An 18,433-nucleotide genomic window follows, 5' to 3' on the forward strand; every position below is an offset into this window, starting at 1 on the left:
TCCACCTTTTTCCTTTCTACTAGCTTCTGTTTTTACAGCCTATAACCAATATAACATGGCCAAGACTCGTCTTTAAGAGAGAAAAATCCCCTCCTATAATCCTGGCTCATCCTCTAGTTCTCTCTTCCCCACTTTGTTCATTGTCAAGCTCCTTAAAGGTCAGTCTGTACCCAGAGTCTGCCAAAAGTCACCAGTGTCCTAATCATGAAGTTCACTGGGCTCTTTTTAGTCTTCACCTCTAGATCCAGGTGGCTGATGGGAACCTCATCTTCATGCTCTGGTTAAGAGATGAGTGACCAGAGATAACCCTACATCAGTGGGAGAGAGAGGCTCCTTCCCACACCTAGTCCCTCATGCCCTCAATGTCCTCGCCCTACTGTCTTGACTGGGCTATTGCAATAGCTTCCCAGCTGGTCATGCCCCAAGTCTTACTCTCTGTTGTTAAGAAGCAGAGTCAATTTCTAACTCTAGACAAAACGAACACAAAGATAGGACCAGGTGTCTTTTTGGTTGGTGAGGGAGAGGGCCTTGTTCTACCTCATTCCACTGTTTCTCTGGTGACAGCTGATGTTTTAATTGCTTAATTCACATTGTTTCTCTAATGCCTTTTCTTCATACTCATCTCCTTCTTGGAGACTGTACTGAGGAGAAGATGTCTGCTCCCAGCATACACATGTGTGCTCTACACATATATACTCATACACTTCAGTCTTCAAGTTGCTCTGCACACTGCTTCTGAGGTACTCGATCTTCTTTGCCTTAGGGTTAAGTCCAAACTCTTGGGGCATGCCTTATAGGACTCTGCCTGCCTGTACCGCCTCTCTTTTCGTGTCTTGATTTGCTCAGGCTTCCCTGATGTAGCAAACCCAGTCTCTCTTACCTTCAGGTCTTTCCCACCCTGAGCTAAGAAGATCGCTTACTCTTTTGTCCCCCCTTCCACCCTGATTGAGTTCTCTAGCTGCACCACTAATATTTGTGTTAATTTGTTTTTCATCCATGTGTTTGTCTTCCACTAGGCTAAAAGCACTTATAATTCGGGGGCTAGTCTTTTGTGTCTTTGTTTCCTCATTCCCAACATGGTGCCTGGCAAGAAGAAAGTACTCAATAAGTGGTGGCCCAGAGTGTGGTGATCACCTACAAAAGTGCAGGGAAGGGAGGGAGCTGTAAATAGTAATCACCAACATGTACTGAATAGCCTCAATGGTGGACTTAGACATATCACTGATAATGAAGATGGCACATAACGAACAACATTTTGTTCTGTTACACATAAGGTTGCCATCAGTCGGAACTGACTCTGCAACTAACAACAACATGGATTGAACTCTTATAATAAGCCGAGCATTATGTTAAATACTTGGCAGTTATTACTCTCAGTCCACAGCTCACTGAGATGCAGATACTATTATCCCCATTTTACAGACAAAGACATGGGGAGTTAAAATTACTTATCTGTCACATTAAGGAGTTTGGACTTAGGCTTTTTAATTCCAAAGAAAACAGCTAAATAATAAGAGGTTTAAAGAGACATTATAAGACTTTCTTTCCTGTCAAAAAAAAAATGCAAGAATCCTCCTTCTTAAACCTGAGGAGTGTGTTTTTTCTTCATATATAAGCCTAATAGACCCAACTCTTTTGTTCTTTTTGCTAATCTGTTTGCTCTCTGTGTGTCTTTATGCAACAGGACCATTTCTACCACTTAGACCACATAATGTGGTGCTTAGTTTGAGGGCCTTGGCAGGCAGCCCTGTGCTTTGTGACTTAGGGTAAAAAAAGTTGAAGGATGTTCACTCTGGTTGTTGTGTTGCTGTGTTATTGTTGTTAGGTGCTGTTGAGTCGGTTCCGACTCATAGCAACCCTGTGCACAGCAGAATGAAACACTGCCCGGTGCTGCACCGTCCTCACAATTGTTGCTATGCTTGAGCCCATTGTTGCAGCCACTGCGTCAATCCATCTTGTTGAGGGTCTTCCTCTTTTTTGCTGACCCTCTACTTTCCCAAGCATAATGTCTTTGTCCAGGGACTGATCCCTCCTGACAACATGTCCAAAGTATGTGAGATGCAGTCTCGCCATCCTTGCTTCCAAGGAGCATTGTGGTTGTACTTCTTTCAAGACAGATTTGTTTGTTCTTTTGGCAATCCATGGTATATTCAATACTCTTTGCCAACACCACAATTTAAAGGCATCAACTCTTTGGTCTTTTCATCACCCAGCTTTCGCATGCATATGAGGCTGTTGAAAACACCATGGCTTGGGTCAGGTGAGCCTTCGTTCTCAAGGTGACATCTTTGTTTTTTAACACTTTAAAAAGATCTCTTGCTACTGATTTGTCCAATGCAATGCATCTTTTGATTTCGTGACTCCCGTTTCCATTGGTGTTGATTGTGGATCCAAGTAAAATGAAATCGTTAACAACCTCAATCTTTTCTCTGTTTATTATGTTGCTTATTGGTCCAGTTGTGAGGATTTTTGTTTTCTTTAAGTTGAGGTGTAATCCATACTGAAGGCTGTGGTCTTTGATCTTCATTGGTTGTCACGGACTGGTTGTCATGGATTGTTCTAAATATTCTGCAAGCATTTCTCATTTTCATACTCATGCCTACCAGGTATTATTGTCCTCATTTTTCAGATAAGAAACCTGAAGGCCAAGATCTCGTAGATCCCTCAGCTAGTAAGCAGCAAGGATAAGGCTGAGCCCTCCCACCTACAGTTTTGATCTTTCTAGTGTTGGAGGATAAAAAACTTCATAAAGTTTAGTAGAGCAAAAGAAGGTTTTATGCGACATATGTTGAGAGAGGCAAAAGTGGGAAATTGGACAAGCATGCTGCCAGAGCCATGTCTGCCTGAATCCAAGGAATATTACAGAATCAGATAAAGTGAGAAAATGGATAAGCATGCTGCCACAGCCATGTGTGCCTGAGTCCAAGGAAATATTACAGAATAGGCAAGAATGGGGAAACAGACAAGCATGCACCTAGAGCCATGTCTTTTTGAGTTAGGAACCTTACAGAATGACCAGTATATATTAAAATTACAAAAATGAACAAAAACCATTGAAAGCTTCACGGCTGGCTAGAAATTGTGATCCTATGTTTTGAATTGTCTTTCTTAAGAATCACTGGTACAGGTTTCAGGAATGACAGTCAGGAGGGTTTTTTCATTGGTCCAACAAATTTTCTATTCACTAAATGCTGATAGAAAAAGATAAGAGTGCAAAGTCTTTTGTGTTCTGTTTTTGATTGGTTTATGTGAAAAATTCCCTAAAAGATATTTCCCAAGATTGTCCTAGCTGTTGTCTTTATGGAAACCCTGGTGGCGTACTGGTTAAGTACTACAGCTGCTAGCCAAGAGGTCAGCTGTTCGAATCTGCCAGGCGCTCCTTGGAACCCTACGGGGAAGTTCTACTCTGTCCTACAGGGTCGCCATGAGTTGGTATCGACTCGACGGCAGTGAGTTTTTGGTTATGGTTTTTATACCTCAGGGCCCAGTTGATGTGTCCTTGTGAGTCCTTGTGGGTCTGGCTGCAGCTGGGTCACATTCTCTATGTTCAAGAACAGGGAATAATGACTCCAATTTTATTTCCTAAATCACTAGGATTTTTCTGACCTCTAGCTAGAGTTGCCATGAGTAGGAGTTGACTTGACAGCAAGGGTTTGGCTTCGATTTAGTTACTTCATGACCCTTTAGAGCCCAGATGACTTTCCAGCTGATATATTAGATCCTGAAGGCAACTGTATACTTAATAGAATTAGCTTGTCTGCCTTATTTCTAGGACTAAACCTTTTATTTTGACTTTACCCTTACCCATTGTCGTCAAGTTGATTCCGACTATAGAGACCCTATAGGACAGAGTAGAGCTGCCCCAGAGGGTTTTCTAAAGAGTGGCTGGTGGAGTCAAACTGCTGACTTTTTGGTTAGCAGCTATAGCTCTTAACCACTGTGCCACCAGGGCTCCATTTTACCATTAGATATCATTATTTAATACCTCAGACATACTGAAAGTGTGTTCAGGCTTTGGTATATAAAAACAGCATTTACAGAACTGTTTGTATTGGATGGTACTGTTGTTCTGTCTCTATCCCCATCATCCCTTCCCTCTACCTATGGTTTCTAGTAAGCAGAAGAATTAAAAGGGGCACAGGGAAGGACAGGGATTCAAAAGGCTGGTGTTAACACAGGTAAAAGTTTTTATTTGTCACATCTGGGATATAAAAGCTACTTAAATATTAGATTACTTAGCAATTCCAATGGCATTCTTTCTGAATATTATTTCTGCCTAATAACATTGCTTGGAATATAGTATCTAACATCATAAAACTGCCTCATAGACGTTTTTTGACTTGTCTTTTAAGAAACCACCAGATTTCCAGCCTTTTTGTAATAATGCACACTAAGTACCAAAGAGTCTAAATATAATTCCTTTTGTCTGTCTATGGCATGGACGTGTGTCTCAGGGAAAACTTCATTTGGGTTCAAGGTAGGCCCTTCTCTTAGCAAATGCCACTGCTGAGTGAGTTTGAATTATAAACTGAAGCAAATGTTTTCCATCAGTAGCAAAAGAGAAGACAAAACAACTCAAAGAAAATTCACTTGTCAGCACAGTTTAAAGGGGAGGAACATACTAGATTCTATATTCCTATAAAACGAGGTCTAAGAGTTGAGGTGGGAGGCCAAGTAGACAAGAATCCTTATGAATAACAGCTTTAAGGAATGGGGCCCAAGTTCCAACCACTTGGGGCTACAGGCCCTACATATTATCACTATAGGCCACACAGTCACTCCATGGAAAATATAGACATTGCCTAGTGAGTCTAGACATTACCTAGCTTCCTAGAAGCCCATGGATTCTAGGATTGAATGACTCTTAAAAAAAAAAAAAATGCCCAGCCTGAGTATTTGATGATAGAAAGAGATAGCTATAAGCTCCCTGGTAGGGGAAAACTCTTGTCCTCCTCTTCTGCTTAAGTTACTGTTTCGCCTGGGGGAGGAAGGGAGCATTGTCAGAATACTATTTCAGGAATGTTAGGAGCTGTGCTTTTTAGTTCCTCTGCTGCTGTTGTAGAACTCAGGAGAACTCCATGGAAGGCAAAGGATCAGATAAGAGAGAAGTCATTCCTCACAGACTGAGAAATCTGAAGCCTCAGGAATTCTTGCTAATGGGATTTGATGCCCTTCTAGTCTGAGAAACCTTCCTTTCTTCTTAGCAGGAGACATATGGAATAAATCACTGATGGTGTGAACAATATTTGAGATAAATGCAGCTGTCAGATAGTGTCCTAAGAGTTCTATGAGGACCTATGATGACTGCAGACAGCTGAGTCTGTATTTTCATTCAGAGGAATGTATTCAAACTCCTCTGGGGACTCTACGACGATGTCTGTAGCCAAGGGCTCAATGTTACATTATTGGTAATAGTTGTGTGCATGTTCTTGAGAAATTAAGCCATTTCCTCAAAATTTCTGTCTAGTACAAACACTAAGGCGAGGTCAAAAATGATCACAAAGACATCAGCAAACTTTAATGGAGGTTTGATTTTCCAGGCTTTCAGAACACAATTTCTAAACATGGCTGAGAAACATTACCCTGGCCTTATGGTGCATCACTGGACAGTGACCTCTCAGGTTAATTAAGAAAGCCAGAGCCCAGATGAATTTTTAGCAATTTTTTTTTCTTGTTGCCTGAGGGAATTACAGAATAGAAACGTGGTATAAATGTTTAGAAAGGGAATGATTGTCAAGGTTGTGGGTAATGAAGACCAGCCACCAGAAGAAAATGCTTTTATATGAATTCAAAAGAGAAGGCTTTTTTTGTTCTAAGTGAAATTTAGACCTTCAGACCTCTTAAAGTTTTCTGTAAATTGGCTTTTGCATATCTACATTAAGACCTTTCTTTGCTTCTATTTAGTATATGAGCAGACAGTGAAAGAGACAGGAAAATGGGTCAGTTCTATAAGAATGCATCATGCAATCAAAGCATTAATTCTTTCAGTTTTCGGTGTAAACATGTTTGCTCGCTCTGCATGCTAAGTAGTTTAATCATGGCGGGCTTCTAATGACCATTTTCCTTTTTTTTTTTTCCAGCTGACTCAGGTGTAGACTCCGTGGCAGGGTTTATGGCCAGCAGCGGAACCACAGATGTTGCGAATCGAAACAGCCCAGCCACACCACCAAATACCCTTAACCTCCGTTCCTCCCACAATGAACTGTTGAATGCTGAAATAAAACACACAGAGACCAAGAACAACACACCTCCCAAATGCAGGAAAAAATATGCACTGACTAACATCCAGGCAGCCATGGGCCTCTCGGATCCAGCGGCCCAGCCCCTGCTGGGAAATGGCTCTGCCAACATCAAACTGGTGAAAAATGGAGAGAACCAGCTCCGAAAGGCTGCAGAACAAGGCCAGCAGGAGGACCCCAACAAAAATGTCAGCCCCAGTGCAGTCATAAACATAACTTCTGAGAAGTTAGAGGGGAAAGAGCCCCATCCACAGGATCCCTCGGGCTGTGAAATTTTACCCTCCCAGCCCAGGAGGACCAAGAGCTTCCTAAATTACTATGCAGACCTGGAAACCTCAGCCAGAGGACTCGAGCAGAATCTAGGCAACCACCATGGGGTTGTGGAAGAGAAATCCCAGCCAGCCCAGGGCCAGGCCTCCACCATCGTTGAGAATGGGGATTTGCTGCTGCAGAAACCAAACAAGCCCCAGTCCAGCCCTGAAGGTGGCCAAGTCGCCACAGTGTCGTCCAGTCCAGAGACCAAGAAGGATCATCCTAAAACAGGGGCTAAAACTGACTGTGCACTCCACCGGATCCAAAACCTGGCACCAAGCGACGAGGAGTCAAGCTGGACAACCTTGTCTCAAGACAGCGCCTCCCCTAGCTCCCCGGATGAAACAGGTACCTTCTGGAAAGGTGTAGCCTAAGGTGGCACTTTGTGTTCATGTTTTTAATTATTAATGAATAAACCTCTAGACTGAACAAAAAAGTCCATTTCCAGGCAGAGAAGAACATGAGGCTCTCAGGGTAAGATAGGTGATTTGTGTGAAAAGTATTGTTAGATTCCCCTGTCTACCACAGTTTAGGTTGATTTCATTTTGGATCATACATAACTTGTTCTGGTAAGCATTTTTGTAACAGAAATAGGTCCTTGGTGTTAAGTACAGTAAGGCATCATCTATTTTGGATTCGTATTTCCAGTGCTTAAAAGAACGATTTCTGTATATTATCTAGAAATACTGGGTTTTGTTAAGCAAAATAATAAAAAGAAATAGTTGCCAGAGGCAGGATATAACTGATTAAGAGAAGCAACTGTTTTAAAATTCTCGGAAGAATGTATTTATGCCCAAGGTAATGAGAAGTTAGAAGTCTGTTCATTAAAGACGTTTTCCTGTTGGACTTTTCTGGGAACTGTTTTATGAGTCTTGTTCGAGTGATATTTTAAAGTGAGGAAATTATGTTTTTAAAAACATATATATTCAGAAGTTTAGAATTTTAATTAGCCTAATTGAGATCAGTCTTTTTTTTTGTCTGTATTTGTAACATCTTTGAATATGTCAAAAGTGTCAAAATAGTTGCAAAAATTTAACAGTGTCCTAAAAGTCAAACGATCATAAGATTTTAAAATGTGAAGTTTTTTTTTTTGTATCCAGATTGAATATGAAAAGACTTACTTCTTTGAAGTCTCCGAGCGAGTGGGTACTGTGGCTATGTTAATGTTATGCAGATATAACAAATAAAACAGAAACACCAGAGAAGAAAATAACCTTTTTTTCCAATCTATAAGGGACAGAAATTGCAAGGAGTACAGATAAGAAAAAGAATAGGAGAAAGCTAAGATGTTAACTTGTTACAAAAATAAATAAAACTTTCTGAGATGTCCTTTAAAATCCCAGTACTTTAAATTATGTATTTCATCAGCCTGCTGTTGCTGGATTAGGAATAGGGAGGTTGAGATGAGTCTGTTTCATCTCAGAAATGTCTGGACCTGCACATTTTTGGACTCATAATTACATGTAGTAATGTCCCTGAATTCATAACTCTGTTATTACTTTTGACCCATTTAGAGAATTCATATCCTGTAGCTGATGAACATCATCATCTACTGGTGTGTGAATCTACGTAAAAAACCTTTGAGCATCCCACAGTCAAACTCTACCTCCTGGTTTCAGTGTGGTCCGCTAACGCCTCACTGTCTTCCTCTGGTTACAGCAGCCTTTCTTCGACTCTTGTAGGCAGTGTGTTGTCGTAGTTTAGTTTTAAATGTAATGAAAGCTATTAAATGAATAGTAAACCTTCCCCTGTTCCTCACACTAGTCCCCTTCCCGATGCTGATCATCAAAACCAAACGTGTTGCTGTCGAGTTGGTTCTGACTCAGAGTGACTGTTTGCTGGAATACAAAAATAAATAAAGGGCTTGATAGATGGGTAGATAGTAGATAGACAGACAGACAGGTAGATAGATAGATAGATAAATGATAGTGGTCACCATACTCATACACCACCATGAAACCCAGCTTTAACAGTTATCAGATGGGGATGGTTTTTTTTTTTTTTTTACCCTCTACTCCAGCTACTTTGAAGAAAATCACAAACGCAATATTATTTAAATACAGACAGTCCCCGCTTACAGACATCCGACTTATGAACAACTGGTACATAAGAACAGACTGCTATAAACCTGCCATATTAAAAATTTGAGTTGAATACAATGGTTTGTAATAAAGAATGCACGCACTACTTTGTGAGGCTCGTGAAAACATTGTGTAATTTGAAAGTGTTTCTGAAGAATAATGAGGGTTCATTATTCTATTTTCTCTTTGAAATTTTTTATTAAAAAAAGGTTGAAAGAAAAAAACTACTCAAATTGGATTATTTTATGAATAGTTTGCTTTTTCCACTTAAGAATATATTTTGTAGATTAGTCCAGATCAGCACATATAGTTTTTTCTACCTCAGTCTTTTAAGTATCATGAAACTTGTGAAAACCGCAACTGGAAAACTTGCGAGACCTGGAAAAACAAGGCAGCTCCATCGAGTCCTAGCTCTCACAGGTTTCAGTGGTTTATGCTTACTGTTCTACTGTGTTCAAGGGCCATGGTTTTTTTAACCATCCCGTTGCGGATGAGTGTTTAGATTTTTTCTATTTGTAACCTCTTCACTTACTGAGTGCTGGTTTCTGTAAGGGCCTGTGGAGGGCACAAAGTTTAATCTGAAAATGTGCATGCCATTCCATCGACTGGGACTCCAGTGTCTCTACCTCCCCTTCTCCAGGAAGCCTTTCAGGGTCCACTCTGCTCTGATACCACTTGTTTGCTCAGTGTCCTGGTGTTATTTTCTGTTGGGGTTCTCCACAGGACCCATTATCGTGCTTTGGTGGGATGGGAAGATGCGATCAGTTTCTTCTCTCAAAGTCTGATTTGAAGACTTTTGAATTTTAAAGTAAGGATAACAGTATGGTGATGGCAATTTATGAGGCCCTTGGTCAGTTAACTCTATGGGGCAGTTCTATTCTGTCCTCTAGGGTCGCTATGAGTCGGAATCGACTTGATGGCAGTGGGCTTGGTGAGTTTCAGAGTCCATGGATAGTATAAGTGGATAACGTGCTCTACTGTTAACAGAAAGGTTGGAGGTTTGAGTCCACCCAGAGGGACCTCAAAAGAAAAGCCTGGCAATCTACTGCTGAAAAATCAGCCACCGAAAACCCTATGGAGCTCTACTCTGATACATGCATGTGGGGTCACCAAGTTGAAATCGACTTCAGGGCAACTGGGTGTTTTTGATGAGTCACTAAGGACAGACATTGTAAATCAAATACCCTTGTAAGAGTGTGTTAGCTATGACTTTAAAGCAATAAGATTTGAGTTTTTAAAAAACATTGGAGAATCCAAACCTGTGCTGTCTTTCAAAATGGTCACTTTGGGAGCACTACACTGCACTATTTCAGCATGCTACAATGTCCCAAAATATTAATACTGATAATTTCGACAGCTTTCCTTTGGAATTGCCTCAGAACCCATTGTGAACCCTGCTGAAAAGAAACCTTTTTACTTCACGATCATACTTAAGTGTTTCAGATAGCAACCACTATATAAATTAGTGAGTAAAATAAAATAGATTATTCAGCATTGGTATTTCTTTTGATTACATCTTTCTAGTGAAACATACTTCTAGCTTGATCATTTAAAATGATCACAGTTGTTTAAACATTGTATGTTTCACTTGTCGTGGTAAAATTATTGTTCATAATATATGTTTTATGTATTATATAAACCCGTTGCTGTTCAGTCGACTCCGACTCACAGTGACCCTATAGAAAAGAGGAGAACTGCCCCATAGGTTTCAAGGAGCAGCTAGTGGATTTGAACTGCCGACCCTTTCGCTAGCAGCCAAGCTGCTCTTAACCACTATGCCACCAAATTTCCATATATGTATACACACACACATACGTTTGTACCGCCATGAGTCAGAAAAGACTCAACAACAAGTAACAACAACATATGCTTGTGTGTGTGTGTGTATGTATATATATGTAGTAAAAACCAGAATATTGTTTGAAAGAGAAGCAATAAAAAGAGCAAGTATTTTGTAAGCTATTAGAGCGCTGTGCCATAGTACATGTATATGAAGTGTGTATTTGCTTATTTATTTGCTGTGTGTTAAGTGAGTACTCATCACAGTGGTGTGTGTTTTATACCTAAATCATGACACAATTGTCTTCTGATTGTAGACTGTACTTTGGGGAGCCTGGAAAAATAGAGTCATTTCTACCTTAAGGGCATCCTTTCCCTCTTAGAATGCTATTTATAAAATGCACTGCCTAACCCAGAGATTGACTACTTTCTATTTCCCTTTCTTTCTGAATTGCCCCCTCCAGCTTTTCAGAATTTTTTTTATACTATCAATCATGTATACAATATGCTGCTGCTCTTTTGCTCCTGTGTAGTTTGTCCTTTGAGAAACCAAGGAGGCTATTATTAGGAAAAAGAAAGACATCGGCAAAATTACAGAGTTGTCCTAGGAGTTTAGAAAAGTTAAAAAGAGTGCCTTCACTTCAATTCTAAAAGAAAGGGTTGTATCATTTTGGTTCTTGAAAGTGAGAACTTTTAATCTAGTTGTGGTTTTGTCAGAGAGATGGTTCCCTCAGTTGCCCCAGATAAGCCCAATGGCTCAGATAAATACGTTAATCTCTGTTAATCGGAGTTTTATGTTTGCTTCATGAAAAGTTTTGAAAGATACAACATTTTGTAACAAGCCACTTGGGTATAGTTTTCAGTGGTGCCAACATGTAACTTGGATTTGTGATATACCAGAATTGAAGACATGGGGTATGAAACTAGATGGATTTTGTGTCATAGTCATTTTGATGAAATTAGATTTATTGGTAAAGTGTTTAAAAGCAGGATTATGCACAGAGGAAGCCAAATCTAGATGGTGCAGCAGTGGCTTAATGCTTCATTGACTTATTGTTAAAAGCATAGGCTCTAGGGTTCAACATCCTGAGTTCAACTCCCAGCTTTGCTACATCTAGGAAGTTCACTTGGCTTCTCCTCTAAAATGAAAGTGATAATAACATCTTTGTCATAGATCTGTTTTGAAGATTAAGTGAGAGCGTCTTCAAAAAGGTCCTGTAACAGTGCCTGGCATATAACAAGAACATAATAAATATTAGTGACAGTTATTATAGGGATCATCATTATGAGTGTAGTTTACCATGTAAAAGTTTGGATTTCTCTTAATTGTGAATTTGAGCTCCATGAAAGCAGGAGCTAGGTCTTCATTATCCATGTTTGTGTACCACCTTACTTGGTATGTGACTCATTGTAAGAGACTCCATGAATGCTAACAGTTTGCTGGTTGGATGGATGGAGCTTGATTGCAAGCATGCTGTAGCATGTCGCATGTTTATTACATCAGCACACCCTATATAAATAGAAAAAATAAGCAAAGTGTTTATAAAATAATTGTTTGTAACATCTGGATAGAGTAATTCTTATTCGTATATTCTAACGTACAGGGAGAGGTGAAGAATTGGGGCCAGTAATTTAGTCTACCACAAACATCTTTTTTGTTTGTGTCTATAGGCCTATGAGTCAGAAGGGCCATTGTCAAGGACAAGGGCCATTTTGGTTTTAGTTGCCTTTACACTTTGCCTTGCATAGCAAATTGATCCATGTTGCTATAGAGTTTGAATTACTTGATGTATTAAATTGATTTTTTAGTCTTGAAGCAAGCTAAGTGGAATTTTTTTTTTTTTTTTTGCTAGCTGGATAGCTAATGAGATTGAAAGCCAAGGCACAGAGCTAATTATGTCAACACAACTGATAGCACTTCTTATTTCTGGCCTAGTTAGCTTAAGAGTGTTAGAATTTTGGATACATTTGTGTTATTAGCACTCTTCGAAACTTCTTTTAAATATGTGAGCTATTCGTTCTATCTCAAATTTTTTTTTGGTAATTTCAACCATAAATAATTTTAAAATTACTTTTAAGAAGCATTCATCTGTACTTTCTTAAAATTCCAGGATACAGTGCTGGCCGAGTTTTCAGCTGTTTGGCTTGCTGAATTAATTTTAATATTTCAGGCACCCTTTAGTGATTCACTAGCCTCTCTGTCTTGTCTTCTCGGTGGAGAGTTCCATGATGTGACAGGAGTAGTTCAGGAAGACAGATGTGAGAGGTTTCCAAAATAGCTCAAGCACAATGTGTTCTGGGGTAGATGGTATGCTTTCAAATTAGATTTTAGTACCTTAGAGGTAAGATGTATAAAAATATTTCTTATCTCACCCCATGAGCTTAAGGAAAAAAATGATTTTGCTCAATTAATGGTTTTTTGGAAAATTCTAGTCAAAAAAGAAATATATTCAGTGGAATGTTGATGATAGTTTTGGGTTGCCTTCCATCTACAAAGTATTATACTAGGTACTTCAGGGAATAAAAAGACCAGTGCAATGAGATGAATAGCGACAGAACTCTAATAGTCTGATGGTAAGCACAAACCAAAAAACCAAACCCACTGTCATCGAGTCGATTCTGAGTCATGGTGACCCCACGTGTTACAGAGCAGAGCTGCTTCATAGGGTTTTCTTGGCTGTGATCTTTTTGGAATCATTAGCCCTTTCCTCCATGGAGCCACTGAGTAGGTTCCAACAGCCAACCTTTAGGCTAGTAGACGAGTGCAAACTGTGCCACCCAGGGACTCCAGTGAGCATCAGCGGTATATGCCTTTTCAAGGTAGAACCTGGGAAGAGCTATGAGAGGCTGGAGTGCTGTGGGGTGTGGGGTACCCCGGGGAGGAAGAAAACCAAATCGATTGAGGGTCTTGATGTTGGGATGCTTGAATTTATCTGTGTTAGAGATTGAGGAGACTTCCAGCCAATAGAAATCTGGGAAAATCATTACCCCTCAGAACTGTTGAAAAGTAAGGAGTTTTTCTTTTTTTTTTAATCACCGAATAAGTTTAATTTATGTTTTTCCCATGCTTATCTCTGCTTTACTGATGTTTTAAAAGATAAAAATTCTAGTTTTCAGTTTGGCAAGTAGTTCAGCTTTTGGAGAGAGGATAGTGTGGACAGACAGTGGCTCCTTAGCATGCAGACTGGGAGGAGTCCTCTGGTTAGTCCTTCGTGAGGTGCTCCCAGAAGTGCTGGGTAATGCCATCACACCTGTGGAGGAGGGCAGGTAGCTGCTATGAGGCAGCTCCTAAGATTGTGAGGAGTGACTCCATGAGATCTTAGAAAAACAAATGCTACTGGCCACTTTCAGAAAATTTTCTGGCCAAATTCCATCCTGAACTATTTGCCCAGACTCATTATCCTTACCAAAGAATCTTAAATTAATATTGCGACTGCTAGCCAAAACTTTGGCAGTTCGAATCCATCAGCTGCTCCTTGGAAACCCTATGGGGCAGTTCTGCTCTGCCTTGTTGGGTCACTATGAGTTGGACTTGACTCGATGGCAATGGATTTTTTTTTTTTAATCTATCTACCTATTCACCTGTCCGTCCGTCCGTCCGTCCATCCATCCATCCATCCATCTGCTTATCTATAGAGAGGTTTATGGCTTTAAAAGGCAGAGAGCTTCAGTAATATGCAGATAGTCACCAAGTCTGTGTCTTTGGGAAACGGAAATAGATCTGTGGCATCACCATGATTTTCTCTGAGCAGTATAATCCATCTGTTTCTGTATAGGTTAACAACAGTTCAGCAGTTTGTGAATGTGTTCATCATTTTTGTTCCTTTGTTCATTCATTCATTCCTTCATTTGTTAATTCATATGTACATATACATGTCAGTTGTTTTTTAATAGTACTCTGTGTACTGTGCTGGGCACCCAAGACATAGTTATAAATTAGAGCCACTCTTTGACCTCAAATAGCTCATATACTGTCTCTATGGATGAAGGCCCCACCATATGGAGAGTGCCTTCCAAAATGTGTCCATATCTTCTTCATCCCGTTTTGTACATATCACACATCAGTAAGAATGAAGAAAGGATAAAGCCCCCAGACTCCTGGTACCCTAATTTTCTGAGCGAAGAAGAGTACAGATATTTACATGTGTTCATATCTAATTCCTTAATGTCTGCGACACAGAGGAGATATAAGAGGATAGTTGCAAAAACTATCATATTCAGATTTTCTCAGAGGAAAAACTCTCAATTGCTGGTTTTATGAGAATTGATAGCACATCAAATATGTTGCAGGAAACTTCAGAAAACGCTAAGCCTAAATCCTTCATTGTAGAGATGAGGAAATTGAGATATGGACCTGATACTGGTGAACCTGAACCCCAAATCCCAACTGAGATTAAGTGTGGAAAAGGCAGAAGAATATGATAAAGACACAGTGAAGTTTAACATTTAGCAGTGTGGCTCAGCTCTGTTATTGTTGTTAGGTGTCGTTGAGTCGGCACCTTGTTAGTTCCAACTCATAGAGACTCTGTGTATAACAGAATGAAATGTTGCTCAGTCCTATACCATCCTCACAATAGTTGGTATGTTTGAGCCCATTGTTGCGGGCACCGTGTCAGTGGCTAGAGAGCGGGATAGTTCAGGGAACTTGGCATGTGGAAATGGGTTCTTTCTTTTGATCAAAGCTTGAGAATATACAGACAGGGATATAATAATAACCATATTTTTCTTTCCTTTGTTTAAAAAAAAAAAACTAAAATCAGTTGCCCGTTAAGTTGATTTAGACTTATGGCGACCCCTGGTGTTTCAGAGTAGAACTGCGTTCCACAGGGCTTTCAAGACCATGACCTTTTGGAAACAGAGCAGCAGGCCTTTCTTCTGAGGTGTCTTTGAACCCCCAACCTTTTGGTTAGTAGTCGAGCACTCAACTGTTTCTGCTACTCGAAGACTTCTTTATTTAAGACACATTTTGTTGCTTACTGAATATATGGAATTTTCTTAGGAGCTATTGTGGAATGTATAAGAAAAAATATGATCTCGACCTTGGGGAGCTTCCAGTTTAAAGAAATGGCCAGGGTAAGATGATATCATAGAAGCTTCAGAGGTCACAAATGGGTGGTGCTGGGGAGCCTGTGCCCACAAACATATTTTACTTGGTGGGCAGAGTGTTTTAGAAAACTTTGTATTTGATGCCAGTGCTTAGAAATTGAGATATTTTACATAAAAATGTGGGTCTCATTTCTCTTTTAAATTCAGAAATCTCAAAACACTGGGCCCAAATGCCAACAAGAGAACAGTCATCTTGTGCTCAACAGTGACAGCCCCCTTTTAGATGGGTCCTGTCTTCTGCAGCTCAAGGTGTTGAGTTTGTGGACCCCTGTTCCAAGTGTCAGTTGACTCAGCCATGGTGTACACATGGGATTACTATGATAAAAACAACTAGGCTAATGTTAGTCTTGGCTGTTACAGCTATATACAAACGAAACACCATAGTAGCAACATCCTTGGACTGGGAATCTACAGACTTCTTTTAATCATAGTTGTCCTGCTCTCAGTCTCTTGCCTTCTGGTAGAATCATAAAGTGTGACATGAACTGTTAAGCAAAACATGGTTGAAATTTCCCAAGACATCTTTACATGACTTCTCAGAGCTCTCCATCTGTTAATTTGGTTAGAGGGGGGAAAACATTAGATTTTGAAAAGCTGTGATGTGGGTGGTTCCTAAGTTTTGTGTCTCAAGTCTGACTCAGTTAGTATATGCAGATCATTTTCATAAATGTAAGGGTAATTACGGATTATGCTTACTTTTATTTATCGTTCTCTATAGAACAATAAAAGCTTGAAATAAAAGCTCCATATTCAAAAAGATTTGGCTGGAAAAATTGAGTTATTTGGGAATTAAAAAATCATAAGTGGTCAGCATTCCACGGGGAGTGGCCAAAAGCTGAGAGAGCAGAAGGACTGCAACTCCAAACCATTGGCATTGATATCTGGGGTGGGAGCTGATATTTACTGTGTGTGAACTTTCAGTCTTTTTCTGTTTGTTTAGCTTTCCATAGTTTTACTCTTGAATATGTTGAAATTTGACCATCACAAGGATTCTTCCTAAGTATCATTAGGGACATTGTTAGTTGACTTTTTTCTACCTCAGTGTTGCTTGAAGAAGTCTTCATATACAAATGCACTGAATTGGTATACCTGGGATATTATAACAGTAGACCTCAATCCTGTTAAGTGTCTTGTCTGGAAAGCCAATATTTTGATCTGTTGCTTGCTGGTTACCAGGACATTTTTTTCTTATATACATGCTAGCATATGTGATGATTAGGTATACAAGATAGATGGCTTATGAAAGCCTATTTAATCCCTGATGGACATGTGGAGTGGTCTTACTAAACACCATGGAACCTACTTTAAGTGGTTAAGAGCTATGGTGAGCTACATCTGCTAACCAAAAGGTCGGCAGTTCACATCCACCAAGCACTCCTTGGAAACCCTATGGGGCAGTTCTACTCTGTCCTATAGCGTTGCTATGAGTTGAAATTGACTCAGCTGCAGTGGGTTGTTGTTGTTTGTTGTTATCATTATAATTATCATCTTATCTCTGCTATAAGATAGAAAGTTTCTTCAGGATATTGACCATTTTATTTTTGTTCATCTTCTTTTTTTAATCCCCCAAAAAGAGCTCATACAATGGGTACTCATACCTAATTAGCAGACAACTAAATTTTAGTATTTATACTAGCAATATAACAGGTAGAAGATATTGGTTTATCTCTAAGAATTTCATGATAATTAAGGAGATGAATAAATCCTCTGCTTTTCAGACTGTAATGTGGGGAAGATTTACCTGGGATCTTGTTAAAAAGCAGATTCTGATTCTGTAGGTCTGGGCTTGGGGCCTGAGATTCTTCATTTTTAACAAGCTCTCAGGCAATGCTGATACTTCTGGTGCTCAGTCACATTTTGTGTGGCGGGGCTCGACAGGAAGCTGAAAGAGTAAAGGGGCTATGTCTGTTTTGTTCACACATTTCTCAGCACCTAGAATAAATATAGTGCCTGGAACATGCTCACTGTTCAGATAATATTTTTCAAATGAATAAGTTTACCCAGAACATAAATAGTGAGACCTAGTAGGTTTTTGTCAAGTGATAAGTGTATAGAACAGATAAGGGTCATGTAGTTTCCGGAGAACAAGGTGTTATTTGACCAGGAGGTCTCATCGTGACACAAGAAGAGAGTACAGTGCAAAGATTGATGGGATTTAGAGAAGCAAAGGAGCCGAGGGGACACAGGAAAAAGAGACTGGAAGCAAGCAAAAGAAGGGATTGCTCTAGGGCAATGTTCTCAAACTTTTGGTCTTGGTACCCCTTTACATTCTCAAAAATTATTGGGAACCCCAAAGATCTTTTGATTATGTGGATTTTATCTATCCATATTTACTGCATTAGAAATTAAAACAGACATTTTAGAAACATTTATACATTTAAAATATAGTAAGAAACCCATGAGTGTTAACAAAATAGCACGTTTTTAGAGCATGTGTATTTTGTTTATTTTTTATTGTACGTTAGGTGAAAGTTTACGCAGCAAATCTGATTCCCATTCGATAGTGTGTACATAAGTTGTTTCATAGCCTTGGTTTCATTCCCCACGATGTGTCAGTACTCTCCCCATTTCAGTCTTGAGTTTCCCATTTCTTTTCGTCCTGATTTTCTGCCCTTTCCTGCCTTCTCATCTTGCTTTGGGCACATATTGCCCTTTTGATCTCGTATAATTGATTGTTCTAAGGGGCATGTTCCTCTTGGGTATTGTTTATTTTATGGGCTTGTCTGTTGCTTGACTGACTGGAAGGTGGTCTCTGGGAATGGGTTCAGTTCCAGGTCAGAAGGGTGTGTCTTAGGGCCATAGACTTGGGGGTTCTTCCAGTCTCTGTCAGATCAGTAAGCCTGGTCTTTTTTTATGAATTTGATTATGTGTTCTAAATTTTTCTCCTGCTTTATCCAGGACTCTCTGTTGTGATCT

General features: G+C 39.7%; 1 protein-coding gene across 10 annotated transcripts in view; it reads left to right on the forward strand.

Annotated features, from left to right (window-relative positions):
* APBB2 (amyloid beta precursor protein binding family B member 2) overlaps positions 1 to 18,433 on the forward strand; it is a 442,316-nt gene that overhangs the window by 227,950 nt on the left and 195,933 nt on the right. For all 10 annotated transcript variants that reach the window (XM_064285876.1, XM_064285875.1, XM_064285882.1 and 7 more), the window contains one exon: positions 6,081 to 6,899. In XM_064285876.1, coding sequence (XP_064141946.1) covers positions 6,081 to 6,899 — 819 coding nt within the window. The remainder of the gene's footprint in view (positions 1 to 6,080; positions 6,900 to 18,433) is intronic.

Source organism: Loxodonta africana, chromosome 5, assembly GCF_030014295.1.
Source record: "Loxodonta africana isolate mLoxAfr1 chromosome 5, mLoxAfr1.hap2, whole genome shotgun sequence".
Taxonomy (NCBI): Eukaryota; Metazoa; Chordata; class Mammalia; order Proboscidea; family Elephantidae; genus Loxodonta; species Loxodonta africana.